Source organism: Colletotrichum tamarilloi (assembly GCF_030869305.1).
Source record: "Colletotrichum tamarilloi strain Tom-12 chromosome Unknown Scaffold_120.1, whole genome shotgun sequence".
NCBI classification, from domain to species: Eukaryota; Fungi; Ascomycota; class Sordariomycetes; order Glomerellales; family Glomerellaceae; genus Colletotrichum; species Colletotrichum tamarilloi.
The window spans coordinates 29544-42124 of record NW_026849503.1 but is presented as its reverse complement, the minus strand read 5'-3'; the positions used below and the strand labels follow the sequence as shown (position 1 = coordinate 42124).

General features: G+C 51.1%; 3 protein-coding genes across 3 annotated transcripts; 2 read left to right on the top strand and 1 right to left on the bottom strand.

Annotated features, from left to right (window-relative positions):
- Positions 1-69: 69 nt before the first annotated feature.
- CTAM01_14346 (uncharacterized protein) lies at positions 70-3395 on the bottom strand (the record flags this gene model as incomplete). The annotated part of the gene is made up of 5 exons (XM_060530347.1): positions 70-735; positions 795-1110; positions 1167-1363; positions 1429-1465; positions 1531-3395. The coding sequence occupies 5 exons, from the start codon at positions 3393-3395 to the stop codon at positions 70-72; spliced, it is 3081 nt and encodes a 1026-aa protein (XP_060375066.1).
- A 625-nt stretch (positions 3396-4020) lies between these two features.
- CTAM01_14345 (uncharacterized protein) lies at positions 4021-4938 on the top strand (the record flags this gene model as incomplete). Its single annotated transcript, XM_060530346.1, has 1 exon — positions 4021-4938. One exon carries the CDS (start codon positions 4021-4023, stop codon positions 4936-4938), a length of 918 nt encoding a protein of 305 aa, XP_060375065.1.
- A 517-nt stretch (positions 4939-5455) lies between these two features.
- CTAM01_14344 (uncharacterized protein) lies at positions 5456-12572 on the top strand (the record flags this gene model as incomplete). The annotated part of the gene is made up of 9 exons (XM_060530345.1): positions 5456-5547; positions 5608-6166; positions 6228-6687; positions 6739-7892; positions 8696-10915; positions 11060-11705; positions 11787-12293; positions 12361-12372; positions 12523-12572. 9 exons carry the CDS (start codon positions 5456-5458, stop codon positions 12570-12572), a joined length of 5700 nt encoding a protein of 1899 aa, XP_060375064.1.
- Positions 12573-12581: the final 9 nt, after the last annotated feature.

The following is a 12581-nucleotide window of genomic DNA, read 5'->3' as shown; positions in this document are numbered from 1 at the left end:
TAATGTTGTGTATTGGTTGAAAAAACTATGGAAAACCCTTGATAACGATCCTGATGCCTCTGTCTAAAGCTATTCTATGTGGAAAGACCTTAGGACGTCAGGAGGGAGGATTTCTGTCACAATCCTGCGCAAAGCGTTCCTCTTGTCGTCTCGAGAATCCTTGAAATCCTGCCCAAAGACAATATACGGTTGCACAAAAGCACCTCGGTCCGACCGGTATTCAGAGTTCTTCTGACTAAGACGGTTGAAAATAATTTTCATCCCTTTCACCCTCTTGGCCATATCCCAAGCCTTATGCATCTCGTCGTCTTCTGTGACCTCCTCCAACTCTTGGTGTGCTTTCACGCAGTAGAGCACAATAGCAGCAAGACCAGAAGCATAGGCTGTGGCGTATGAGCTACCCTGGACAATCTCCCCAGTAGGGCTGAATAGGCTCTCACCAGGGAGAAGGAAATCGGGGTTGGAATGTATATTTTCAGCCGAACTTTGCCCGTGGAGGGTGGCGGCGCCGATCTTGAGGACGCCGTCCATCCCTATGGGAAGGAATTCTGATGTCTGTGCCCCTGGGCCCTTGTCTGGAAGGGAGCCGAAGAGAATCACCTTTCCGCTGGCAATGGCTTGCTTGGCAAGCTTAACAAACGCCTCTTCAGCTTCATCGTTGGTTATACCTTTTCTCTCGAACGTCCAGCTCATAGAGACGATGTCCACCTCCATGTCCAAAGCCCATTGTAATGCCTACTTGGTCTTAGCAATTCCTCAGCCCTCACATAGCTTTGATGCAGGTGGGCTCTTACTTGGTGGCAGGAGGTGATCGTGAACTTCTGGTTCTCCACATGTCTTGAATCGTCCAGGCGGGCGATGTACAGCTCAGCCATTGGACAGACCTCCCGTATGCAGCGTGCCATGGCCGTACCATGCTCACATGGCCCAACAAAGAATTCCTCCTTGTCTGCGCGGAACGATCGACCATTTTGTTGGCCATGAAGGTCAGTCAACTTGGCACCGTCGTCTAGGAGTGCAACTTTGATAGAGGGCTTGTTACTGAGTTCAAGATTATGCATGAACTGCTTGAAGTTTAAGAGATACCCTATCCATGCGTTTGTGTCGGGCCTGTGCTGATACTTAATATCCAAGAGGTACTGAAGACCATCAATCGAGAGACTTACGTGCTTTGTTCGTGCCGTGACTGGCCTTTGTTCCTGACACTCATCCCTTCGTTGCCAGCTTCATTTGCTCCAAGGTCCCTCCGGTAACCGTGATTCTTCACCGAAATGTTCTCAATCTTGAGTCGTGCACAGTTTTGTGCGAGGGTTTCCTTAAAGTTTGGCTCGTATACCCTACAATCTTCTTCATCGTTCACGTTCTTGGTACATGTCAGCAGCAATTCGCTTGCGGGGACAGCATCTTGGTGTCATGGGAATGACTGACCTCTGGAAATATCTCAATGTTCAACTTTTCAAGCTGTCTAACTGTTAGTGTAAAGCTTCCCAGATCCACGCAGCACTACTTGCCTGTTGTAACTTGGCTAACCCTGGGCTACTGGCCCAGCCCCGTAGAACAGCTGTATTCCCGCGGGAATAGAAATAGATATGTTGGGCCTTCGGAGCCGCCGTGGCCACAGTCTCAGCGCAGATGTCGAACTTCTTCCATTTCCAAACTTCGACCTCGAAATCTCGCGTCGGGTTGGTACTGTCATTCTCGCCTCTGAAGGCTTTACGAATAGACGCATTGGTGTGTGGCTCCGGACCGTCGTCATCGACGTCGATCGTGAAAATTTTGCGTACGTTGCAACCCCATAGCCAATCAAACATGGCCCCGTAGGGATCGAGGGTTGGCAATTCAGGCTCGCCAACATCTTTCCCTTCGCTAGGACTGTGATTCTGATGTTGCCCATATCGCGCATTCGCGGAGCTCAGTCGTGAATTCCGGTCTTGTGGCTTCCAGTAAGGCAACTTGACAAAATCTAACACAGTTTCGAGACGCAGGCCGGACTGATTTTTTATTGTATTAATGTAGGCCTTGTCGAGCATGACGGACTCCCCTGTTAGGTTGAGGTAGAATCGCTGCTCTACCCGCGAGTTAGGGTCGCCCTCCAGAATCTTTTGCAAGGCCAAGAGCAGCTCTCTCAGAGTTGTGGCTGACGTACCTAATTTTGCATCCCAGTAGAGGAAGTCCATCTTCTTCGCCCAGGAATCATTTCTCTCACCCCCTAAGACCGATCTTGCATCTCCTAAACCTTCTGGAAAGCCAATGCAGCTTCTCTTCAGCAACTCTTCGGCCAGCGCTCGCGAACTGGCATTCTTCGTAGACTTCGCCTCATCCAAGGACTTTAACAATTTATACGCATTCTTTTCGCCCTTATGCTTCAAAAAGATGGAAGCCGGGCATCGGTCGATCAAAGCCTGAATGACAAAGAAGAGAAGATCATAGTCGATGTCTTCGGTGCCGTAGAGCTTGACAGCCATTTGCAGAGGAGTGTACCCGTTGCTCGGTTGGTTGCTGAACAAATCATCAGGGCAGAGTTGAAGAAGGGTCTTGAATCCGGGCAACGGGACGACTTGGTCGCTTTTCTTCTGACCCTTGTCGAATTTGGTGTCCACTAGGAGCGACTGGAGACATAACTGAGCCTGCTCGTGAGGCTTCAGAGCAGCTACAAGCTTCTTTCTCAGTTGATGGTCTTTTTCCAAGAGCCTTTTCACGTCGACCTGGCCGTGAAGACATTCGGTTCTCTCTGCAATGCCACTGATTTCCGTTCTTGTAGAATCAAGACCTTGCTCAGGATCAGCAGTCTGTATGGTGTCAGTCTTACTGGCCTTACTGGCCTTTCCTGGATTGATGCTGCACTGTTTTCGGCGTGCCAGGACCACCTTTTGTAAGGGGCAGTTGGATTTCTCGTCCTGGCACTCGGTCTTGATAGCATCGCGAATCTCGCTCGGTATTAGGAGGTTGATTATCCGAAACAGGATGGCTACCTGGGAATTGGCGGCTTCAAGCATTGGGACCTTTTGGTCTGAGTCTTTAGCGACGAATAGGTCGGGAGAATCGACTACCAAGGACTCGATGAAAGTTAGGGCGTGCGGTGGAAGGTCTTTCTGTTTCCTAGACAGTTCTCTGATTGTTCGATGGATAAGGTTCCGCTCTTCGTTATCCTTCTGGGAATGAAATTCGCCATATTTTGGGTGGTCGGCATCTGCCGGATATTGAATCCATTTCTTGACAATCCTGCCATGGTATTGGCCGACACGCGCACCTTCTTCGTCACTCGATTCTTGATCCGAGTCACGGATGCGTCGTGTCTTCACTTTGTCGCCTGCGAGCCTGCCACGCCTTTCCGAAGATTTGATGTCATTCGGTCCTCTGGTCGCATCGCCCGTTGCAACATCCGTCGTTGTCATAGTGTAGGTGGCCAAAGGGAATATGGAGAACCTCGGGTTTAGGGTCAGCTTTGTCTTGGTGAACGAGAAGGGATCGTGGAGTCTGCGAACGGCGCGGAGAAAGGTTTCGGCTCACTCAGCGAGGTGCCGGCTGTGAAAGAAATACTGCAAACAGCCGCCGGTCTTTGACAATACATGAGCCAGTTGCCTGTGTAATAGATTGCTCAGCGGTTCATGCTCGGCCGGAATGGGGTGGCAGGCGGCCATATTTCATGGGTATGGTGACGAGGCAGGCCTCATGGTGGGTGACATGTTACTGCAATTGGCTCTGCAATGTCTGCAGGCTGCAACATCCTGCGGAGTGACCGCCTCCAAGTCAAGGACTGATTATGGTCTTATCATAACGAATTGGTCACCGTAAGCAGAGGGCGGGCCGATCAAGAAGATATTGGTCGGGGGGCGGATATCAAGGCTCGTTTACGGATGGCTCCCCCACGTTCAGCCGCTCCTCGTGCTATTCTATGTAGGACAAATGACCCTGGTACAAATGTCAGGGGAAGCATACTTGACGGCGATATAACTCCAAGCTTGTTTGGAAGTTTTCTGTATTGTTCGAGTCAACAGGTGATCTGAGGTCCCCAGCAAAATGGCAACTCAGGACGAAAAGGACCCATTCGCATTCGATATACAGCTCAACACAGAGGAAGAAGGCCGCGATTTCCACAGGAAAAATGACGGGCACCAGATCCAGCGCCCTGATGTGGTCGATGATTGTTGCCGTGGCTTGCTTCTCCAGACCCGCGTGGATCGTATAGTCCATGGGCACGAGATCAATGGTTCAAGCCCGGCTACCTTAATCGTTTTCGGATTCCGCTTCCACGGCATTGACGAATACCGGCGCTTCAAACAGGCCACGGTCACCATCAACTTTCAAGATGAGAAGAAGCGGTCCGGGAACGACCCAGAGGTTGTCGCGCTCTGGCCCAACGGCGATTTCACTCTCGGCGAGCCAACAGAGGTCGAGGTTGAGGAGACTAGCGGAGGCGAGGCTGGCGCCAGCGTGACGGCGGGGAGCGGTATTCAAGGGGGCGGCCACCTCACACGGAAATGGGAGCGAAAGCTCAACCACAAGAGGACGGACCGATCGACCTTGACGGGATCTATTATCCTTGACATGAGCGTTCGCGATTATGGGCCAAACAACGCAGTTCGCCTGACTATCCGCGAGAACAAAACTGCGGCGTCGGGCATTGTCATCGATTTCCGGGCCGCATTACTGCTGCGACGCCAAAATTACGACAGTTTCCTGGGTACGGTCAAGCTGGAGGCCAAGGCACACTTTTCCTACAATGCCTTGAAGGGATTGCGGGACATCCTTGGTCTTTCGCCTGCCAACGACCCCGTCATCTTCAAACCAGGTGTGCAGTATTTGCGGCCACCAACGCAGGCCGCTTTCTTGGAGACCAAGCTAGCCAAGGAAATTGACGACGCAAATCTAAATGCTGACGCCCTCGAGGGCTTGGCTGGGGTATTGGGAACGACGGTTCTCGCGATTTCCAACTAGGACTATAGATTAGCCAGGTTATTGTTTCCCGTAGTCTAGGCGCGTTATTAAATGAGAACAGATAAAAGCAGAGAGAGAGGAACAAAAAGTGGAATAAAACAACGGGGGTCAGCCGCTGTAGGTGACTCTTCCAAAGACCTGCAGTCCAACTGTAGAAGCACAATTATTTTGGTACGAGATACCAAAAGATAATACTCGATTGATTGGCGTGGACTGTTTCTGGGCATACCTTCCGATGCTCCGGAGTGTGTGTGCCAGAAGCAGGCTATATTGACAGCCTGCCGCAGACCCTAGGATATCGATGCAGGATTCAGCAGGCATTGATTAAGGTCGCTTGACCCTGGTCGAATCTGGCCACTTTTTTGGCGCCTGACACAGTCACAAGGCAAGTCCGTAAATGACGGGGTTTGTTAATTACTTGAAGCAGGCTGGGAAAGACTCGCCTTCTTTTTCTGCAAACGACCATCATAGTGCTCTCCTCCAGCGCTACGCACAGTCAAGCATCAAATAGCTCAATATGGCAGAAGGGTCCGATACGAATTCCCATCAGAGTTTTGATGACGACGTTGAAGGGGTCGCTGATGAGAATCAGGAGCCATGGAAGTTCAGGTGAGTCGCTGGCAGGGCAAAAAGAAGGCGGCCGTTGACTTGCTAACCTGGATCAATCAGAATCTACTTTGTGGGATTTCCAAGCGAGATCGCTGACTCTGAAACCATGTCCGTGGTTGAAATGATCCCGAACCTCGTACCTGAGGCGAGGGTTTATCAACACAATATCTTTCGCCATGACGTCGTTTCAGAGCTGCAAGATTTGAGCTCGGAGGACGAAGATGACAGAGAGTCATTGGCAGTTGATGAGCAGCGAGCACCTGACGGGCCCGAGGAGCGTGAAAGGGACAGAGATGGCATCCCTGCCTCCTTAGTTGGCCCAAGGTTGATCAGCCCAAAGTTAATCAGCGACATCAGAAATCCCGACACAGGGAATTCTGTGAAAGAGGCGAGGATGGCTTCGATCGAGAAAGAGTATGATGAGCATATTGCCACCACTGACGATGCAGCATCCGTTGAGAGTCAAGTGGCCCATCCATTTTACTCGCCGGCCTGGATTGAAAGCGAGGCATTGGAACTTCTTATTCGGATCCAGAAGCATGCGCCACAGGAGGCGATTAAAGATCGCAATAGGGTGTTGTTGGCCGGTTATGGCTTTGGTGGGATTGTGGTCAAACAGGTATTGTGTGCCAGTTATGAACTCTTGCAGAGTTGCTAGATACTCATTTTAAGAACTCTAGGCTATAATTATTGCCAACAGGACGCCTCGATTCTACGACGTTGCTCTGAACGTCGCCAGCCTGCTCTTCTTTGCCACTCCCCATGGCCCAACGAAGCGTGAGGCGCCAGATCACTCGACCGGTCGACTCGGGTGGGAAAATGTTCTTTTTGAGATGCTCAAAGCCACAAACATAGGCTACACCGGTCGACTTTCTCAGCTGCTCTCCGGCCTCGTAGATGCCGTGGCACAACTTTCTCATGTCTTTCGAAAGTTTGCCGTCAAGTATCCGACAACGGATTTCATTCAGGTTGACGGTGAATACACGCCAAAAATGAGCCAATCTAGCAACCCCGAGTTTGGAGTCCTATGGCCGATGCGGGGGCCTAAAGGTGCTGCAATGTGCGCCGTGAACAACTTGGATGAACTCGGGCTGCTTCGAAGGCTCTTCACACCTGACCATATACTCTTTGATCACGAGGGTACGTGTAAAAACTTTCCTGTTCTCATAAACCCTGCTGACCTTCCATCAGGATCAATTAAGGGCCCCCATGTAGCACCGCAGTTTGACATCAGCGATACTTATTTCAAGACCCTCCAATCATTGTCTTTCTCCCGATGGATCCTGCATGAAGCCCGAACCCTAGACAAGTCTGACGACTTCGACGACATGCAGGGTATTTACCGCCCGATATTGCAGCAGATTCCTTGGAAACAGTCTCGCGGAGGTTCGGTCCAGATTCATGGTCCAACGGGGTACGGGAAGTCGGATCTTGTGAGGCTCATCACCCAGGAATTCCGCGAAAGATCTTCTGTGGTCATCATTGATAACCTCATTAGCTCATTGGAAAGTCATCTCGGGAGCTTCTGCGGTGTCTTGGTTTCTACCGTCCACCAAATCATCTCACAACGGCCATATCTGTTTTGGCCTGTTAAGAACTTGATGGCCGAGATTCTCAGCCAGAATGCCTGGACGCAAGAAACCCTCACTGCCTTGCTATCATCAATCATCTTTTACGCCAAGAATGTCGACTTTCTGGTCGTCATCGCCGATTTCGAAAAATGGACGAGCCAGGCGCAGTCATGGTGGTTGCAGATGCCGGGTTTGGCCGCAGAATCTTCCGCCGTGACGTTTACTTTCCTTACCAGCAGCCGCGCACCAATAGATGGCTTCAAATCAGGGAAAGTCTATGCCTTTGACCTGGCAGCGAAATCCAAGCACTACCAAAACGCCTTGATCAGGACGAAGACAACGCAACTACTTGATCATGCCTACGGATCCAGTTTCCTCAGAGAGAGGCTTGCGGTGAATGTCAAGAAACAGATCATTGACTCGGCCACGAGTTTTGAGGGTTCCTTCTCTGCAATCAGCGCATACCTGGTCCACCTATTCCAAAGCTTTACCATCAGCTCTCCAGAGGCGATCGAAGCAGACATTGCAAAGAGTCCGAAGAACGAAAGATTACTTTACGAGAAACACATAGAGATTCTTAGCACCCAACCCTCTTCCACAGTTTCTTGGGCGAATTCTGTACTTTCCTGTCTGGTTCTTGCAATGCGAGATTTTCGCATTGAGGAACTTGCCGTGGCGGTAGCCATCAATCTGCGCCGTTCAACCATCTCCCAGATTCAGGGAATGGTGTCCATGGACATGGAACGAGATCTTCGCAGTCATCTAGGAGGACTTGTAACCGTCGAAAATTCCTATGCACGCATTACCAGTCCATTAGCCAGAGAAGTCTTATCCGAAGGAAGTTTGCGGAAAGGTCTCGAGAGAACAACCCACGAAGGATTCGTCAGACTTTGTCTACACTACCTGAAGGTAGTTCTTAGTGGCGACGAACAACATATTTGGGACAAATGTCTCAGCCTGGCATTGCACAGAAACAACTTTCCAAAGCTTGCAGACATGGAGCCCGTCTTGGAGTTTCTGGATTATGCCTGTCGGTTCTGGCCCTCCCACCTTCTTGCTGTCGAAGATCCCGATAACGGGGTCATAGAAGAAGTCATCGCTTTCTTCAGAACAACCAATCTCTCTCGGAAGTGGTTCCAGCTATACTTGCTATTCACTGCCCGCCATTCCCGGTCCGACATAGCAAGCGATCACCAGTCATTTGGAGAAAATCCTGTACCACAGTCTCTGGCACAATCTCTTGAAACAAGGGGTTTAGCTAAAGGGGAATTTCTGCCTGCTCATATGGCTGGCTTTGTTGGTCTAAAATTGATCGTTCCCGCCCTCCTTGAAGGTAATGGAAGTCACACGGACTTAGAGACGGTTCATGTCCGGCACGGCTGCACGGAGCATGCTATAGTTGTGTGGGGAAATGAAGCTTGTTCCGACTTCAGTGTGCTATTTTGAGCAATGACACGAAGGCTGCGGAAAAACTATTACACAATGACCCAGAAGGAATGCCTCGGTGCTTTCCTCTTCATGTAGCAGCATTGGCCGGCAGTACCCATATGTTTCAACTTCTTTTCAGTGCCTTAAAGGACGCCACGCAAGCCGATCACGAAGGGAGAACGCCGCTTCACATGGCAGCTATATGCGGTCGGACAGATGTTATCCGACAACTCTTGGGCATGGGCGTTTCCGGTGAGGCACCGATCAATGCCAGCGCCGCTGAATTGCTCGATGTCAAGGATATGGGTTTCCACACAGCCTTGACAGCCGCAGCCAAGATGGGAAGTGTTGATTCAGCGAAGTATCTGGTAGCGGTTGGGGCAGATCTGACGGTTCAGGATCGAATTGGTCAGACGACCTTGCATTACGCAATCCCGAACTGCCCGCAAGTTGTTAACAACATTGTCGTTCGTGATAAGTCTACGCTATACATCAAAGATGTACATGGCTGCACGCCTCTGCATGTTGCTGCCCGTTGTGGGAGCGTGGAATCTACGACCTTCATTGTTGACGCTGCACGAACATACGATCGTCTGCTCGAAGTAGTCGAAGCTGCGGACAACATGGGCTTGGCGCCGCTCCATTACGCCGCTGAGAGGGGATTCACAAATGTGACTAAGATCCTCATCGACGCGCAAGTCAATAGTATTGCTTCAGCCGCTTATGCTAGGCGAGCTGCGAAATTAGCTGCAGCACACGGTTATCTAGAGACAATGAAGTCTATAGATGGAGGCACCTTGGAATACGGTGGCGAATTGCTTTTGGCCGCATCACGCGCAGGCCAGCTACTGATAGTCCAGTATCTTCTACAACAAAGCGTTTCTCCCGATGGACAGGAAGATGCGAAGCAAAGACCAATCTCAGTGGCCACAGCACGAGGCTACAACGAGGTGGTACGCACCCTGTTACGGCACAAGGCAGATATCAACTTGGGAGATTCAGAAAGGCGAACACCTTTGCACCACGCCGCAAGTTACGGAGTATACGATGTCCTAAAGACGCTCCTAAACCACGCTAGGGACACCACCGAGGCAGCGAACGTCCAAGCTCGCGATTACTCCCGGTTCACGCCGCTTCACTTTGCAGCTCAAAGAGGCCATACCAGCAGTGTAGAGCTGCTCTTGGAACACAACGCTAACGCCAATGACCGCTCCGTCTCGGGGGACACGCCACTTCATCTCGCCACTGGGAGTCCGAGAATAGTCGAAGCCCTTTTAAAGGTCGATGCAGATGCGAACGCCATCAATCAACTGGGCCAGACACCACTTCATATGGCGACGCGCAGGAAATGCCTCGAATCCGCACAACTTCTTATTCGAAAGGGCGTCGAAGTTGGCATTGCCGATGAAGACGGAAGACGGGCGGTGTATCATGCCATAGAGCAGAACGATATCCACATGGTGGAAGAGCTCGTAACGAATGATGTCAAAGCAAACGATATCAATGAAAACGTGAAAGGATCGTGGGACAACCTGGAGCTGGCAGTGAGATCTTCTGCCCTGGAAGTCCTTGAGTTTTTAATGGGCGATGATGAAGATGCAGTACAGAAGACGGACGACGACCGTCATTCACTCTTGCACTATGCTGCCGAAAGGAAATCAGTTGAAGTTCTGACTTTCCTCATCGACCGTGGAACTGAAATTGACAGCCCTAGTCGCTGGGGGAGAACGCCACTGCATTGCGCAGCCTATCATGGCCAAGTTGACAACATGAGAGAGCTTCTCAAACGCGGCGCTGACCCTGAAAGGGCGGATGAGTCCGGTGATATACCCTTGCACCTGGCTGCCGATCAAGGGTATGATGCAGCCGTTCGCATCTTGCTCCACGCAGGTTCACCTATCGATGTACGAGGGGTTGGGGAACAAACACCACTTTTCTGCGCCACCAGCGCGAATCATTTCAACGTCGCCGAAACACTTCTCAAGGCCGGCGCCGAAGTCAATTCACAAGACGAAGACGGCTGGTCTTCACTACATGCGGCGGCAGGTGACCTGGGCGCTTCCAAGCTGCTTTTGGAGTCCGGGGCCGACATCAATTGTCAAAAGGCAGACCTTTGGGCCCCCCTTCACTTAGCCGTATTCTGGGGTAGCGTCGAGGTAGCTGAATTTCTCCTCAAGAGTGGTGCCAACCCCAACCTCACCAATGCCGACGGAGACACACCCCTGCATGTGGCCCTCAAAAAGGGTCAAGCTGAGGTTGTGAAGATCTTTTTGAACCACCGTGGAAGCAACTCTGTAGATGTGGACAAACCGAACGCCGATGGGTTCCATCCCATCCACCTGGCATCCAGAGAATGCAATAGCGACATCGTACAACTTCTCTTAGATAAGAGAGTGAATTTCAGAACTAAGATAGGTGGCAACCTATCTTGTCTAACTCTTGCTATTCAAGCAAACCGACCTGAGAATCTAAAACCGCTGCTTGGCAAAGACAATCCACTGGCTCCTGGTCAGGGTTGGGATCCACAGGATTGGACAAATGCCTACTGGGAAGCTATATTCAGAAACCGGGTCGAAAGTGTTTCTATCTTGCTGAGCAAGAGCCCTGGTCTGAAAAATGAGATGAATGAAGAGGGCCTCAATGGTCTCGAGGTGTACTTCGACAGCTGCCAGAGCCTCGAAGACCAGGGCAACCCACTGGCCGTCCTCTTGGTCAAAAGCGGCTGCAATCCCTGGACCAGACGGCAGAATGACCAGAAGTCCATTTTTGAACTTGGTTTCTCGACCCAGTGGAGTCGCCAGCACATGGACTTTGTGGATGCTTGTCTCCAGTGTCTTCCAGGTGACCCCCAAGAGGCCGGGCTGGGATTCAAAGAACTTCGAATCGCTACCGAGATGGATAGGCCTGACCTATGGACGAAGCTAAAGTCGATGCTAACACAATTCGAGAGGGAGACAGATTCCGATGGGTGGACTCTGCACCACTTCTTGTATCAATGTGCTCCCAGGATCGCCCTTGGAGAGTACCAGTCGAGAGCCCCGCAAAGCCAGACCAAGACGCCAACAGCGCTCATTATACCTCCTATGTGGAAGAGAGGTGTAGAAGTTAGTGAGTCGCGCGCGCAGATCCTCCAAGGGGGTTTGGAGGTTTTCTTTGCAGGTGAGTGATCCGTCCTGATTTATCTGCTATTTCTATATGCCGTGACTTTGATATTTCCATTGTGATGCTAATCCAAAACAGCATCTCACGACGAGGAAAACGACCCGTACAACATTTGTATCAGGGCAAACCATCCTCTATCGCCTAGGAAACTGGGATTGGCATATTTTGAGCTATCAATAGAGGAGGCCTTGGAGGTGTCCACGTCCGAGTCCAAGCCAGACGATCTCGAACAGCGGAACAGAAAGTCAAGTAATCCAAGCGAACCAGAAGAGCCGGAGACAGGCTCTAACGGCTCTGCGAAATCTGACGCGACATCAGACACTTCCCCGTCATCGGAAGCTACGCCTGCCGACCCAAGCGTGGTCATCGGCTTGACTGGCGAGTTCTGCGACATGAGGAAGGCACACCCCGGATGGTATTTGTGGTCGGTGGGTTACCATGGAGTCGAGGGCAATGTGTATGACGAGGACTTTTCTTCCGCAAGTCATATATTGGGACGAATCTATGGGCTAGGCAGCACCGTGGGCTGCGGGGTCGATTACGAGAACCGCGAATATATATTCACTCTCAATGGTCAAGTCGTTGGTACGTTCGACTCACCATTCTTTCAAGATGCGGCGATGACAGCAAAGCTGATGAGAATATCACATAGACCGGTATCCGAGTAAGTCCATATTTCGAAAGTTGTATCCCTCGATTGGCCACTGTGACGGAGCCGCAAAAGTGAGGGTGAACTTTGGAGAGACAGACTTCATGTGGGCCGGTGCGAAGGAACTCCATGCAAAGGACCAAACCATCGTGCCCCCAAAATTAGAGAGGACACAGACGAGTCGAACTATGTCGGTTGCTGGCGCACGAAAGTAGCGCAGGTGT